The 15763-nt window shown below is 42.7% G+C and overlaps 2 protein-coding genes across 4 annotated transcripts in view; one reads left to right on the top strand and one right to left on the bottom strand.

Annotated features, from left to right (window-relative positions):
- Nucleotides 1-4886, top strand: part of nrg2a (neuregulin 2a) — a 72536-nt gene extending 67650 nt beyond the window's left edge. For all 3 annotated transcript variants that reach the window (XM_086130464.1, XM_086130463.1, XM_086130465.1), the window contains exons 7-11: nt 279-381; nt 476-599; nt 956-1083; nt 1167-1388; nt 3653-4886. In XM_086130464.1, coding sequence (XP_085986590.1) covers nt 279-381; nt 476-599; nt 956-1083; nt 1167-1388; nt 3653-4307 — 1232 coding nt within the window. In that variant the 3' untranslated portion in view covers nt 4308-4886. The remainder of the gene's footprint in view (nt 1-278; nt 382-475; nt 600-955; nt 1084-1166; nt 1389-3652) is intronic.
- A 3872-nt stretch (nt 4887-8758) lies between these two features.
- On the bottom strand, nt 8759-13639 carry slc22a6l (solute carrier family 22 member 6, like). Its single transcript, XM_086131778.1, has 12 exons — nt 13591-13639; nt 13345-13426; nt 12734-13244; nt 12553-12656; nt 12283-12437; nt 12026-12194; nt 11062-11185; nt 10871-10986; nt 10541-10755; nt 10270-10378; nt 9257-9460; nt 8759-9146 (listed from the first exon to the last, which is right to left on the bottom strand). Exons 3-12 carry the CDS (start codon nt 13130-13132, stop codon nt 9059-9061), a joined length of 1683 nt encoding a protein of 560 aa, XP_085987904.1. The 5' UTR covers nt 13133-13244; nt 13345-13426; nt 13591-13639; the 3' UTR covers nt 8759-9058.
- Between the last annotated feature and the right edge of the window lie 2124 nt (nt 13640-15763).

Here is a 15763-nt window from a genome sequence, read left to right as displayed (position 1 = left end):
ACCAATGTAACGTGTTTATTACATTATTTATCCTTCCCACCGAGGAAGGGAGAAGCGCAACCCTCAAACTCACGCGAACTCTTCTCTGGAAAAGCTCCCACGTTTTAATGTTGTCTATGTGATGATGTAACACGTAAATAGTCAGGGCCTGTAAGAAGTATTTTAAAGTTCATACTGGAGATACGTAGCGTAAAGAATGAAGAGGCTTACGAGGACGCCGACTGTCTTGTCCCTCACTGTGTGTGCTGGTGTGTGTTTTTGTTGCGTGCTGTGGACAGAGGCAGAAGAACTCTACCAGAAGAGAGTCCTGACAATCACGGGCATTTGTGTGGCTCTGTTGGTGGTGGGCATCGTTTGTGTGGTTGCCTACTGTAAAACCAAGTAAGCCGCGCTCTAAAATGTTAGCACAAAAATCTTTCGCAAACACATTGCGACATAAGTGACGAATAAGTTCACTGCCACCCTTTCTCAACAGGAAACAAAGAAAGAAGATGCACAATCATCTGAGACAGAACATGTGTCCAGAACACCCCAATCGGAACCTAGCAAACGGACCCAATCACCCAGGCCCAGGACCAGAGGAAATCCCCATGGTAGATGTGAGTTTCTGAAGAAAAGCTTCTTCGGTTTTCAATGTATTGGCTCTTTTATCAGGCAGGGAATGGTAATCCAATGCCAACCTTTTTTGCCTTGCAACTTTTTATTCCAGTGATTTTTTTTTCCGCGCAGCTCATTGTTGCTGTCGCAATTTGTAAAATAAATCCTGAAAGATCGAGCAGCTGGATGATGCATTTTAACAAGGTCAAACTAAGATCACCTGCAATGGTTATAGTGCATTGTAGGTTCATCCTGAAATTTTACCAAAAGCCGAATATCCCTAACTTCTTGTTAGTAATATACAACCGCATTACCATAACTACAAAATATATCACAATGAAACTTTATTTTGACCCAGTACATATCAAAGAACGTTCCGGCAACTGAACGAGTCATCCGGCCTGCGACAGAAGGATCGTTCCCTGCCAGCCACACCTCTTCCAGATCTCACAACTCTTCCACACGAGCCCATTCATCAACTCACAGGTGAGCGTGCATCGGGTGTCTCAATTCCACGGGGGTCTGGAAATACCCCCCACGCGTGCCTGACACCGTTTGTGTTACTTCAGACCCGAAGAACGGACGTGGAGCCTAGAACATTCGGACAGTGTCCTCTCTGACTCGCCGGGGATGATGTCATCATCAGTTGGGACCAGTAAATGCAGCAGCCCCGCATGCATGGAGGCACGGGCCCGGCGGGCTGCACACTGTGCTTACAACGACCCCCATCGGCCGGCCCTCCAATATGGGGACTCCTTTGACTCCCTGGGAGACTCTCCGCATAGCGACAGGTGGGACTGAGGCCCCCCGTGGCTCGTTTTTGGAGGTGAAAAATGAGTCACATGGTAATGCATTTAGTCATTTCATCAGTGTGACTTTACTCCCTGGGTTGCCAAACAACTGTCAAACAAACACACTGTGTGCATGCCGAACATTCAAAGCACAAAAACAAAGCGCCTGTATGAATTGGCGTCACCAAACCTGACAAGTTATGTCTTGCATTTTGTGTGTTTGACTTCTTTAGCTGTTTATGTGTCAATGGAGCCAGCCTAATTCAAGTATATGCGCATGAATCGGGCCTCGGATTGCTGTGCACAGCTTGATTACATAAGCGAGATCCCCGCAGAGTCCAGTAACAAATAACATGGTTATGGCAACAGCGTCAGCGACTGCAAAATCAGCACTACTGTGGAAATCTCTCAGGCTCCCCTGGCCTTAGTGTATAGAGCCTCCTAAAGGCTCATCGCGCTTCAAAGATCCACAGCAATGCGCCATCAGCGAAATGCAACTTTGGCCAAGTTGTCTATCAAATTTGTTGTGCTGGTGTATTGGTGGAGCACAACGTAGAGCTGCATTTGTTAAGATCCAAATGCAAGAGCTGTATAAAAAAATATGCCTTTGCACCGTCAGTGTTATTTTAACAATCTATCTTTATTATTTCAGCTGTAGTTTGAGGTGGTGTCAAATTGTGTGTGTGAAGTACCTAAATTAGGTAAGCACAAAATTTGAAACATCTGTGCCTCACTAATTTTTCTACTTTCCACAAAGTAGTGTCTCAAATATGGATGGAAAAATGGATGGATGGATGGATGGATGGATAGTGTTTAAAAGTAGGTCACTGGGTCATTGTTGGAATATAACTTCAAAGTCCGAGGATGCACAAGTTGCAAGTTTGTAGCCAGTGTTGACATGACTTGCCTGACTTGTGACGTCATTTTGTTTTTTTCAATCTTGCTCCACATTTTCCGTTCTTAGTCAGAATTGATTGTTGGAATTTTTTATGAAACCAATTTTGAAATATTTCCACACAATGGGAAAAAAACCATCTGCAATTCATCAGAATCACTGAAAATATATATTAAAAAGCTTAATGAAAAAGAAAAAAACTGAAGTGGACCTTTAATAGATCCTTGGGGAACACCAAAGGATGATAATGATGTTAACACAGCTGGATCGCAGCTGTGTTATGTAACATACACAGCTCTCCATTAGCCAGCGATACACACATTTTGTCTGTGGGAGCATCCAGAAAGAAACCATGTTGGCCTTCTTTCTGGGAGTTGACTTTGGATGAGAGGCTGTGTACACATGAGACTCAGTACCTGTCAATCACGGAGCTGATACAGACAAAAAAAGAAGCATCCACTCCCACATTCATGCCTATGCAATACGGAGTCTTCAATTCATTTTAATTTATTACTCTCATAATTTCTCTCAAGGGAAAATTCAACTCAGCTTCTCATACTGTTTACAAGTGTTGCACACTATGCGGAGAACCAGATCGCACACATGCAGGCATACAATGAGTGACGTCAGAGTTAAGTGGCGCACTTGAGGGGATGACTCTGGTGGGAATGTGCGAGAAGAGAGAGAGAAAAGTCCCATTTGAGATTCAAACCTTTTAAGTTGGAAGCTAAGCGCTACTCTCTCAACCACTGCTCTGTCATTATTACAAGTTAATGTTACATGCCTGAACAGAGACTCAGGAACAGGAACTCAGTCAGACACACACATTCAATGTTTCTACATGTTTATGTATACACATTCATTTTGTTTTTCTCTTAACACATGATATACGAAATGGTATTTGGATTCAGATCATGCAATTCTTGATTTATGAGTGCAGATCGCTACAACGTTTTGTTCGGCGAACTTGGCTCGCGCGGCCCAACCAATCAAAGGATGTCAAAATTCTGCCAACTAATTCTGTGGAGGGGGGTTTTAAAATCTGATTGATTACGGAAACAGCCCCCATGGCTAAAATCAAGTTGAATCAGCCGGCTGGGCGGATGAGAAGACACGGCAGCACGTGAAGGCTGAAATCTGATTGACGAGAAAAGATGTAGCATTCGCATACATCGCACGTACATATTAGAAGCGATGCAGCTTTGAGAGAAATGCCAAACGAAGAGGATAAACTGTTGAGAATAAATTGGACTTGAACGAATCCTAGAATTGTAAATGTCGGCCACTGCGGGCCTCGACAGCCTCTTACTGCATTCTAATGCAGAGTCACCAAAGATGAAGTCGCTTTCTCTTTTTGCCCTCCCAACAGATATGTGTCAGCCCTCACGACACCAGCCCGCCTCTCGCCAGTGGATTTCCATTACTCATTGCCCCCGCAGGTGCCTAGCTTCCAGATCACCTCGCCCAACGCCAGCCACGCCATGTCCCTGCCCCCCGCTGTCCACAACCCGTACCCCCTGGAAGACAACCAGCCTTTGCTGCGCCGCTACCAAGTGCCCCTACACGACGCCCAGTGCCAGGAGGCCTACCGGCAGCAGCGGCGCACCTATCCCAACGACAGCAGGGGCAGCCTGCCCTCCAGCCCTTACCGGCTGGCGGACGACGAAGACTATGAGACCACCCAGGAGTATCTCTCCTCGAGGGAGCAACCAAAGAGAAGCGGGTCAGGCGCACCTGATAGCCGGCGCTGGAGGAGATCCAGACTGAACGGCCACGTGGCCCCGCGTGGATACGAGGCCTCCCGGGACTACGGCTCCCGGAGCTGCCTAACAGGAAGCGAGTCGGAGGAGGACGGCGAAAGTACGCCCTTCCTCAGTATGCAGAACATGAACGCTGAGCCCTCCACCATCTACAGGCCGGTGGACAGTCGGACTCCTCAGTCGTCGGGGCGGCACAGTGCGCATGGGAACATGCAGACAAGACTTTCACACTCCCGCTCCAAACCGGACACTACACCCCATTAGCGAGTGACCATGAACCAAGATTAAAAAAAAAAAAAAAAAGTCAGTATAGTATAGACCTGCATCTATAAGAAATATTTTTATTTTATATAACTGACAGATATTCTAAACAAATGAAATATTTATTTTCATTTTAGCAAAAGTTGTCTACTAGTTAACAGCAAAGACTTTTTTATAGGGAAAACTCTATTTATATGTACGTTTTGATTTACAGCATAAAGAGATGTGCCAGGTTTTTCACAATGTCAAAAAGAGAAAAAAAAATCGAGTAATATTGTGGTGCCTTTTGCTGTTTGCCGATGCCAGAGGGCCAGTGGAGGTTTTTGTAGTCTTTCTTATACGGACGCCTCATTTTTTTAATACACATTGATGTTTTGTTTTGTTTTGGTTTTTTTCTCTCTCTCTCTGGTTGAAAATTTCTTTTCTTTCCAAGTTGCATCCTTTGAGGAGTCGCACCCCACTGGAACATCCTTCCATATCACGCAATATAAACCACTTTCATCACAAAGTGTATGTTTACATAAATGTAACTCACCTGTAGGGTTTATCATTTGGGATCAAATAGAATGCCTGGTTAATGAACACCATGTCGACCATTTTTGCCATCTGATTCACGCGTGGATGCGTGTGTGTGTGTGTGTGTGTGTGTGTGTGTGTGTGTGTGTGTGTGTGTGTGTGTGTGTGTGTGTGTGTGTGTGTGTGTGTGTGTGTGTGCGTGCGCGCGCGCGTGTGCCACCATGCTTGCATATATCGTTAAGAGTTCCAATGGTTGATAATGTGGTGGCATCGACCTTGAGGCTTTGCCAGTACGCATCAGAAATACACAGAACCACTGCTTTATTACAATTGGCCCCCACCCTACATCCCCCCACCCCCCAAATCCCCTGAGTAGGCGCAGGTGAAGCTGCGGTAGGTTGTGTTAATTTATGCAGGTCATTGCTCGATGTGTTTACAGATATCCAACCCCAAGCCTGCCGCATTAAGCCTCCCACCCACCTTTTCTGCAGGCTCCCCTCATTTGAGCCTTTTATGAGCCTTGCAAATACTGAGTCGCTTGGCACAGGGTGACCCCTGCCATCAGAGGTGGTGGGTTAAACAAAAAGATTGCATCTGTTTTCACTCAATTCTTAAGCCCCGCCCCCTTTTTTTAAAAATCCTTTATTTCATCATCCTGTGTCCATTCTGGTTTTTGTGGGTCTCTGTTTGAGGCTACACAGTGTCTCAGGATTCCCTCCCTCCTTCCTTTTTTTCCCCCCACCCCATTAATTCTGTTTGGGTCCTTCATGCCATCATGCACTCGTACCCTAAACACGCACATAAAGTCAAGTTGGAGGAAAATAAAACGAGACAACACGAGTGGATTAGCTGTGAAAGGGATCATACAATGCAAAAATATGCAAACTTTCTATTTTGCCGTTTGATGACATCGTTTTCTAAGAGGTGACCGTGTGATGTGTGCGTAATGCCTGTAGTGTAGAATGAAGCAACACGATATACAGTCAATGCATGTTTAACACAGTTATTTTTCTTCGTTTAAAAAAAAAAAAAAAAAAAAGAAAAGCCATCTATCGAGTTTCTTGTGCACACGCTTGATTTATCACTCGGTTTAGAGTGTTTCACTTTTACATGCACTTCCAGTAATGTCAAGTAGCATCCAAATAGTGTCTCCTCCGATAGTACTGTGTACCTACCGCTTTGTCTTATCGACAGATTTAGTCATATGAAATTCCGCCTGATGCAAGGAATCAAACACATTCACGCCCCCCAGAAATTTTCGAAAGTCCGAGCGGAAAGCTGAAGTTGGTATGTTGTTATGAAGCATTGAAAAGAGATGCTAACGATTGCGCTCCACTTCTAACTGCTCTGTGATAATTGCACACCGGTCTTCTTATGGGGACTGAGCGTTGGTCACATGTCACTTGCAGAATATTTCACTCTCCCTGCCTCCTAAAGCTCCTCGAACTGAAATTCTGCCATTTCCCTTACTTTGGCAAAACGGACCATGTTGAGGTTCCCGCCACGCATGCTCTGCTACAGTCTCCTCTCTTTTCGTTTCAAGACACACTCCCAACTGACCTCGCGCCCCTGCCCCCAACCGGCTTGAAACTCCTTTCCTCTGCATGTCCTTGTGATCAAGATTAAATGGGTGCATGGTTTTCTCAAAAAGGAGAAGAAGAAGAAAAAAAAACAAAGAACAGCAGCAGACAATTCTATTCCAGTCGGTGAAAGTGTATTTCATTTAACATTCAGCAATAAAAATACAGCCCCCACCCCTTGCCCCAACCCACCCCGGCCCCCCACACACATGTCATTCCTGGAATATGCTAGAAATAAAAGAAACAATGCGAGATTGTCATCGATTGTAAAATAAAATGAAAAATGATTCCACCTGTTCATATGAGGAAAATAAATCTTTATTCATATCATTTTTTTTAATGATGTAATTATTTCTGCAGAAATGTTTGCTCTGCATCTTGGCGTGAATGCACATAATCATATGAATGTGTACAACATGACATTTTTAGTGGCATTATTTTATTACAGTTCTTGAAATGAAAAACACATTTTACTTTTGTGAAAAGAAATAATAACTTAGTGCCCATATTTTATCCTTCAGAGGTGTGGAAACAACCCATGTATTAATATATTTATACTATTGTAAAGGTTAAACTATTTTAAAAATAACTTTCAAATAACTGCACGCCTCTCTATTTGATAAACTAAATCTAACACCTCCATAACTTTGTATTGGTCAGACGGGTGTGTTTTATCTGGCAATATATTACTGTATTCTTAAAATAGGTACTGTATACTGTACTGTGCAGTGCTGTATTTTCTTGAGTTTAGCATTGGCGAAAACACACCACTAGATGGCAATACAAATTTCAGGACGAACACATCTCCCAACAATTGGTGGTAGGAGTCCTTATAATATCATTTAAACAGTAACGTAAAGGTGACCAAACCATAGAAGTAAATCAAACACGTCCAAACACATTTGTAAAACAAACCTGTGTGTTTTATTGCCATGTTATGTGAATAGACTGCACGCATGCAGCAATCTAATGATTATCTCATCTTGCTTCAAATCAATATTTTAGTGTTGTAAACTCAAATGTGTGAGATACAGTGGCCGAGCCTCACTCAGAAGCAACGACAAATATTTACAACCTAGATCAGAATTGAAGAGTCCTGACATAGATTCTGTGTTCCAAATTGTTTTTCATTATTGACAACACGTTTTTCAATCCTTTGATCAGTTGCTCTGAGCAAAACCTGTTACAGTAAAAAAAAACATGCAAAGTATTTTACAATGCGCACGTATTACTACCATTCGTAATGAGAATATTTGTATTTTACAGATTTTTTTTCATGCCATGATATGTTGAGTCTGAACTGCCATCAGATGATGGAACATTTACGTGCTCTTCATGCATTTTTTTTTGTTTTTGTAATTTAGTAATGGTTTCTTTTATTGTGGCATGTTGGGGTGGTATTTAAAAAGTCAAATACGCTCCCGAAGTCCCAGGGACCAAAAGCACGACCCTTCACTCGTGAGTCACATGGCATTTAATATAAGCGAAAGGCCAGTCTAGTTAGCAGCAAGTGGAAAGTTCAGTAAAAATATAACAGAACGTGGCCGGCGTGGAGAAAAATGTATAATGGATAACACACCCAAAGAGAGTCTAAAAAAAAAAGGACACGAAGAACTCCAAAAGATGTTGGCGGAATGAATGGACTCGAGTGTGTTGCTGCAATATCACAGCTATCCGCTGGATGGCGGTATCACTACACTAACATTTAAACCTGCTGTTATCAAGGGAACAAGAAACATTTTCGAATGACTAGATTTCTTTTACAACCACAAATAAGGGCATTAGGGTTTAGACTTGTCTTGAATATTATAATACCTGGGTTGGCATTTTTATTGACCCAATCGATTTCTTACAATGTTTAAATTTTAACTAAAATGTTGACATATATTACGAATATGCAGCACGAGGTTCTCCGGGCACCTGACAGGTAATTTGCGCGAGCGTCCCTGCAAACCTTTGGGGCTATCGAAGAAGCACGAAAGCTCCTATCCAATTGGTACAAACGTTTGGATAGAAATGTCCAACTGTTTAATGTTTCAGTACTGTTTGCACACCAACTGTTCAATGTTTGTTTCCTCTGTTTAGAGCTGAATGGCAACGTCCAATTCAGTTCACCTGAACTACTGTACTTCGGGTGCGTTTAGGTTCATCCTGAAATTTCACTGGAATGCTGCGTGTATGATGGAACAAGAACTTGGTTCAACATTAGGAAGCGTCAAGTGTAATCTTGTACCCATACTAACAAGTTAAACGTTTTTAATTAAAATAAATGTGCTTGTTTTACTGTACTTGTACTATGTTTAGTGCAGAGTACGTCTGTTGTGCGGTATTTTAGAAGGAAAAAAGACGACAATCATAAAGGTTTTTAATTTTTTTCTTTTTAATATATAAAGCACTTCCTTTAAGTGATTTCAAATACAAAATATCTTGAGTCCCAGGCATCACCAGAGTCCTCAATGCTACAATACAACCATATGTGCTATATATATTTTTTTTCACGATTGACCTGTCAATAACTAGCATCAGCCTCCATAATCCCAGCAGTCATACAGGAAGGAGATGAGAATAAAGTGAAATCACTGCAAGAATGGCTGCAGAAAACAGCAAGAACCACTCACTTTTCATTAACTAATTTTTTGTTGTACAATTTTGATGCATTCAGATGACCTGCTTCAGGAGATTCGCCTCGGTGTCTTGCCGAGTGGCTGCTTCCTTTGATGGTATTTTGGAGACTCGACCAGAGCCCCTGTATTGAAAGCGGATAATTCATACATGGATCAGTTTTCTTTCTTTTAATTCACTCTTCCACTGCGTGTAGTTTTGTTTTACTTTTGTAAACATGATGCGTCCATTTACCTGTCTTCCACATCTTGTATTGTGTCAGGAAGCGGTGATCCAAGTGTTTCCGGGAGGAATAAGGCAGCCACTCCGCTGATGATGGGAGCTCCTCCGTAGATTAAACCCGGCAGCCAAGGTATGTAGTCACCGCTCAGAAGCACCATGGGGGCCACCATCGCTCCCACACGAGCACACATCGAAACCCAGCCCATTCCATTCTGACTGAGATACAACGTTAACGTGGTCGTTGTTGTGTGGTAGAATTGAAGATGTGGTAGGTACACCCGAACAGTCTGAAACTGTGAACCCCCCACCCCCCATGCTTTCTTCCAAAAACATGCATGTTAGGTTAATGAAAGACTCCGAATGTTCCATTTGTGTGCAAAGTCAGCTCGTGTAGGCTTTAGCTCACCCGCAGTACAGCATACTGAATGTTTAGGAGAGATCATTGGGTTTACGTGAACTTGTTTCATCATAAGATGGGTCACATAGTGCAGTTAATCTTTAGCATTTTGCCTCTGACCTTTATTTGCGCACACACACACACTGCGTTGTCTGTTACTGGAAATATTTATTGAATTTTAAATACTTTAAACCCATCCATTTTCTATAGTAGACCTTTTTGTAATCATTTGCAGATGAGCTGAAGTGTAACCAGGTGCACTCTGAACTGACAGAGGCAAAAAAAACATTCAAGCTCATTTGAGCACCTTTGGATAATTGCGAGTATTCAATGTATCTGGCGTGTGTGTTTTTTGAATGTGGGAGAACGCCGCAGTACCCGCAGCAGAACATGCAAACGCAATTTAGAGCTCTTTTACTTTCAGTCTAAGACATAATGTCATTTGAGGCATTACGCAATCAGTCGGAGTGGCTTGTCGGTGTGATTATGCCGCTCAAATAGTCAAGGAGAAAAGGGCTCAGCTGAGGTTCTGATTGTCTTAATGAGCTTATATTCTTGCGTACATGTGCAACAACATAAACAACTTTTTTTTTCCCAGCAAGCGTTTCACTTGGAATTTCCATCTTACCGAATTATGGTGGGGAAGAGCTCTCCAGAGTAAAGGTAACAGCAGCTGAAGGAAGCAGCGAGACAGCCTTTGCCCACGACAGCCAGTGAGGTGCGTAGCATCTGGTGCTCTGCGGATCAGTGAAATGTAAGTCTTTGCTCAGTATGCAGAGCTTCATCGTTTGCGCCCCCATTACGTTGCAGATGTAAAGAGAAGGTTTTTTAATACGTCTGTGTTAAAAATCAAATCTAAGTTTTTGCAGCTTGCAAGCACACAGTGTGTTTTGACATACCGTAAGGTACCATCAGATTGATCAGTATTGTGATTCCAGCAAGAATAAGTGCACCGCTTTGGGATGGGCGGCGTCCGATAAAACTCATTGTCAGTGTTATGACGATTTTGGCGGGAATGTCCACAGCCCCAAAGATGACTTGGATTAAGTAGAAGTCCACACCAAACTTCTGGAGGTCCATGGCAAGACCATAGTAGGCAAAGCTTGTCGAGAGCCTGCGGAAGAGAAATAAAGTGTCCTTAAAATTTGAACATGTCAGTATCAAGGTGTGAAAAGTGCTTGATATAATGAGGAGTTACTTGAAGCGCTTGCATGTGAGGGTTTGCTCACCAGACTGCACAGAGGCAGATTGTCATTGACCGCATCGTGGGAGTGCGGAACAGATCTAAAACAGTGTAGGAGCCTTGTGAGCATGACATTTCTTTCTTCATGGCCTCTTGCACCATCTTTATGCAAAGAGAAAGTCATCCTCACTCAATCTCAGCTTCTATATCCAACACAAGAAAATGTTTTCCACTTACTTTCATGTCAATTTTGTCTCCCTCCTTGCGACGTCCGTTTATTTCAGCGACACTTTTAAGGTTCTTGATAGCTTGGTCATAGTTGTGGCTCAGGACCAACCATCTTGAAGATTCATGAAACCACCTGGATGAGAGCGCATTCGATGACAGTCCGACTGTTACTTTCACATTAGCCAAACCTTTATGAAGTGGGTCCAATGGTAAAAATTCCTAAACAAAGATAACTCTTCTCCTTTTTGATTGACTCTTTCACAGACAGTATTGATTTATGATTTAAGTGTTAAGGGTGAGCAATAGACTAAAATTGACCATGGGGGAAAATTAAGCACCCATTCAACTTGAATATTTAGATATTGATTTTAGTTAGCAGAGTGAGAAAAAGAGTTGACCCCCCCCCCCCCCACCACTACCCTTCAAACAATGTATTTACTTTATTTTTCAAATTAACTAAAATTGGCATTCATAAATGACTGGTTTAGTTGTGGTATTTTTATTTAGGCACTATTTTTATGCAACTGTTAATGTTCAAACTGTGCACCATGTCACAGTAGCTTCCAATGAAACCGCCACCTCGTTTTTGATGAACATATTGGCTTACTACACACGTTTGTTTTATGTTGGTCATTCTGGTGGTACTTGGAGAGACAAATACAGTATTTGAGGTGTTTGAGTACCTCTACTTTTGATAGTAAACTAGCTGATAATAAACAGCACCTCCTGCTGGTTGCAGTTGTGTTCGCCATTTTGTCTGACTTCATTCAAGCGGCAATTAATCAATAATCAATTTCACACGCACACAATCAGCAGAAACTTTGTAGCAATTGGGTAATCGATTTGTTTAGCGCCGAGGGTTAAATTCATACAGAGTAGGTAAATAAACAAACACACACACAAAAAAAGATGGAATTTTGAGTTTTGCTGAATCATTGCAGGCTGCTCATCCGCTCAACTCTGAACATCTCACCAGGAGTAGATGAAGAAGACATAGAAGGGTGATGCCGCAGCCAAGGTCAACCATCTCCAGTCCCGAATGAAGTAAGCGACAGCCGCCTGGATCAACTGTCCAAACGTGTAACAGTAACCTGTGAGAGTGCCCACCCCGGTCCGCACACGGGTCGGGATCCACTCCACAACTTTTTCCAAGAAAAAAAAAAGTGTTCTGTTTTAGATGTGGCATGCTCATTTGCCCCCCCCCCCCCCCAGTCAAACTGAATTACTTACTGAGGGAGAAAGTGTTGAGGCCCACACCTGACAGAGCCATTCCACAACCAAAGCGGCACAGGCAGAAGATGGGGAAGGACGTGGCGAAAGCGGCACCCGTCCCGGCCACTGCCATCAGCAGGTTAGAAAGGATCAATAGGAAGCGTCGTCCAAACCTGAGTTTAGAGCAGAATTTCTTGTATACGAATGACTTTTACTTTCCTTAAAATACACCCCCCACCCCCCAAAACAAAAATCAAAAACAAATGAGAACTGTCAGAAAACCATTACTTGTCTGCAAGACTTCCCAAGACAAGGGATCCCACAAGAACACCTCCCATGTAGACGGTTTGGCTCATTTGCTTCAAAGAGCGCAGATCGCACACCAAGTCCCACTGAACACACCATTTAACTTTTTCAACACCCACGCTGAGACTGGAAATCCTGGCGGGACAAGAAAGCCCGGCCTTACCTCCGCTATGATTGTGGAGGTCATGCCAGTCATATTGTAGGACCATCCATCAGTGCATCCCTGGAGGCTAATCTCAACGTCAATGTCATCTGGAGCCTCTTGTTCCAAAGTGCCATTCTTGCCCAGGAGGTGCCACTGTGGAGCAACGTAGCGCTGGCAGCTCTGATGCTTGCCCGTTTGGTCTAAAGGCACGGTGACTGTCAAGATTTCTTGCGGGCTGAGCTTGAGCTGAGATAGATTTGCATGCGCGCTGCAGTAATGAGGAGGCACGGCCGCCACGAAATTCTGCAGCATGTTATGACTGGCCATCAGTAGCACTGGAGTACAGAGCAGGGTCACGTGCAGCACCTGGAAGCGGCCTGTGCTGCCCACTTGCTCAAGAAGGTCACCGAATGCCATTTTTAAGATTTTTTTTTTTTTTATCCACAAACTGGTTAACAGCACCCGGAGTTCTAGTAGTTACGTTCCAGAAACATTTCTCGTTACACCTTGGTTGTGATCAACACAGCACCTGGAAATAGAGTTAGGAAAACAATTGCCAACCAAACAGTTGGAAATCGGATGCATTTTGTTTGCCTTTTGAGTTTCCAGTGAATACGGAAAGGACTTACCTTCAGAATGAAATGAACGTGAGATTTCAGCGTCCAACGCCTCAACCTCAAAGCTCCACAGGAGATTGCACAAGAGCATCAACTCAAATGAAAGAGCAAAAAATGAAAAGGAAGTCGGTGAAGTTGTGGCTGCATGTTAATGCAAATAATCAGCTCTCAAATTCCAGCACTTTTTTTTTTTCCTGAACTTTGGATTTTTGGATGTGCTATTGAGCAGAGCGCACGAGGCATTAGCGGCCTACTCACTTAACGCCGAGCTTGAATGCAGAGTTTTTGCTGAATAGGATCAAAGTCTGGTCGGGCAAGGGAGCAGAAGTGGGCAGTTACATATGCTTGACTCATTTTCCACTCCCCTCTCCTCATTAGTTATTTCATGTCTTGCAGTCTTAAAGTGCCTTGCTTATTTGTTTTCTTTTTAAATTTGCAAACACTTCCTCCAACAACAACAAACAATAAATAGAACCAAATCTTCAGAGCCAAATTTGTTAATACCATAATCAGAGTAATCCATAATGATAGGGAAAGGGAACACTTGGAATCCCAAAAAGCATCTGACCGTCAAACAAGAATGTGTGGGGAAATCGGATCGTAACTGTCATCTCGCCATTGTTGGAGTGAAAAGCCGAACCGCTGGCTTTTTTGTCGTGCTGACCAGTTTTGAGGAATGCATGCACTTGTGTAATGATCAGCGTGAGGTGTCAGCCCGAATGAAGCTGCAGGTGCAGCAAACCAAACCAAAAGAAAAAAAACCCGACAACATTGATTCAGCTGTGAGAGTCACAACCACAACAGAGTTGTCCTTTATTTAAACTCATTTTGAGTGATGCTTTGAGTTAAGATCCAACCCTCACCAGAAACTTGAGGAACAGAAATTAGCTCTGTCACAAGTTCTGTCTTTGCCAAGATATAAATAGATTTTTATTGTGGTAGATTTGTGGCGTTTTTGGAGATCTGCATTCCTTTATCCTTTATTCTGAAAGGTATTGAACCTGACAATGAATATTAAAGGTCTCATGCCACATCTGGTTTTGAAAAGTAAATCTTTTTTTTTCTAATCTTCAATGTCCTTTCATCAGGTTTTCAAGAAAATTAGAGGGCCATCGTGCATTTTTTTTTCTCAATGCTGATTGGCTGTCGCGAGAATTCTAATCGAGTGGGCGGGTACTCGAATAATGACGATTGTCTCTGCATCACCGCAACACCGAATTCTGAGTTTTCCATGCCCGCCATATTTAATCAACGATTACGTACAATTAACAAACCACGTACATGTTTAACATAGTCTACGTCACAGACTCGTTTTGACCGTTATTGATCAAATGGATTTTGATGCCAAGGGTCCTTGTAATATTCTGTATTTATGCAAAAGGAGCGTACTTTTGGCAGTGCTTAGTAGACCGCTACAAAATGGCCTTAAAATGTGCAAATTAACTTTTTTTTTTTCCTTTTCCAAATTTCAGCCTTCATAACAGATTTACATTCGGACTTTGAACTTGTAAAATCAGATACAGTGTATGCATCACAAAGAAGACTTGCTGTCTTCGGTTTTATTACAGCGGTCAAGTGTGACTGCCACCACATTGACAGTTGTATGTAACACATTACTTATTCTCCTCATTGCCTTCAACTTCACACTAGTTACAAATACTGTGAACACGAGTAACATATAACTTCGACCTCTTGTCTGTGACCGAAGCGAGGGGGGGGGGGGGGGGGGGGAACGTTCCATGCACTTTTTCATGAAGCATTGACGGTCCAAAAGTCTAAGCCATGTGACATTATGCAATTGTCCGTCTGAAGGCTTATAACAAGGTGCAAACATCAATTTAAAATGAAATATCAACGTGATATGTTCACAGGATTCAGAGGGAATGGGAGTCAGAGACAGTCACTTGTTATGCTTACTGTTGTTTTGTATTGTACTTTGTTTTGGATCTTGTTTATGTGGTGGTATGTGCCTGTTTTTATCACTAAGTACCGGTTCATTATCATTATGACTATTTTTATGATCTTGGCATTATTTTCACCATGGATGAAGAAGGGAGATAGAAATGGAGGAGGGGGTGGCATTTAGTAACTTTTCGTAGGTGCGCTTGGTCAATATTGCTTGTTTGTTGCTGTTTATATAGTTATTGTGATTTTCATTGTTTTTCATTGGTTTCTTCATGTTCAGGTAAACATTCATTGATTCAAGTCCAATCTTAAGAGTCCTTGAAATGCTCTTTTCTCGGTATGCTGAATTGCCCTTCTGTTTTCAAAAGGATCTCCCGCTTCTTGAGAGTTGCTCTTGTGGAATAAAGTTCATGGGTGTGACAACGTCACTGAAACTTCAACAAAATGTTATCAGAAAATCCTGCAATAACTGTCGGCATGGTTGGATCCTGTCTTCACTGTGGGGGGGAGGGGGGTTGCTGCCCAC

This window comes from Hippocampus guttulatus, chromosome 15, assembly GCF_054856545.1.
Source record: "Hippocampus guttulatus isolate MCC_2025c chromosome 15, RoL_Hgut_1.0, whole genome shotgun sequence".
Taxonomy (NCBI): domain Eukaryota; kingdom Metazoa; phylum Chordata; class Actinopteri; order Syngnathiformes; family Syngnathidae; genus Hippocampus; species Hippocampus guttulatus.
Note: the sequence above shows the minus strand (reverse complement) of the source record. Positions and strands in the feature narration are given on the sequence as shown.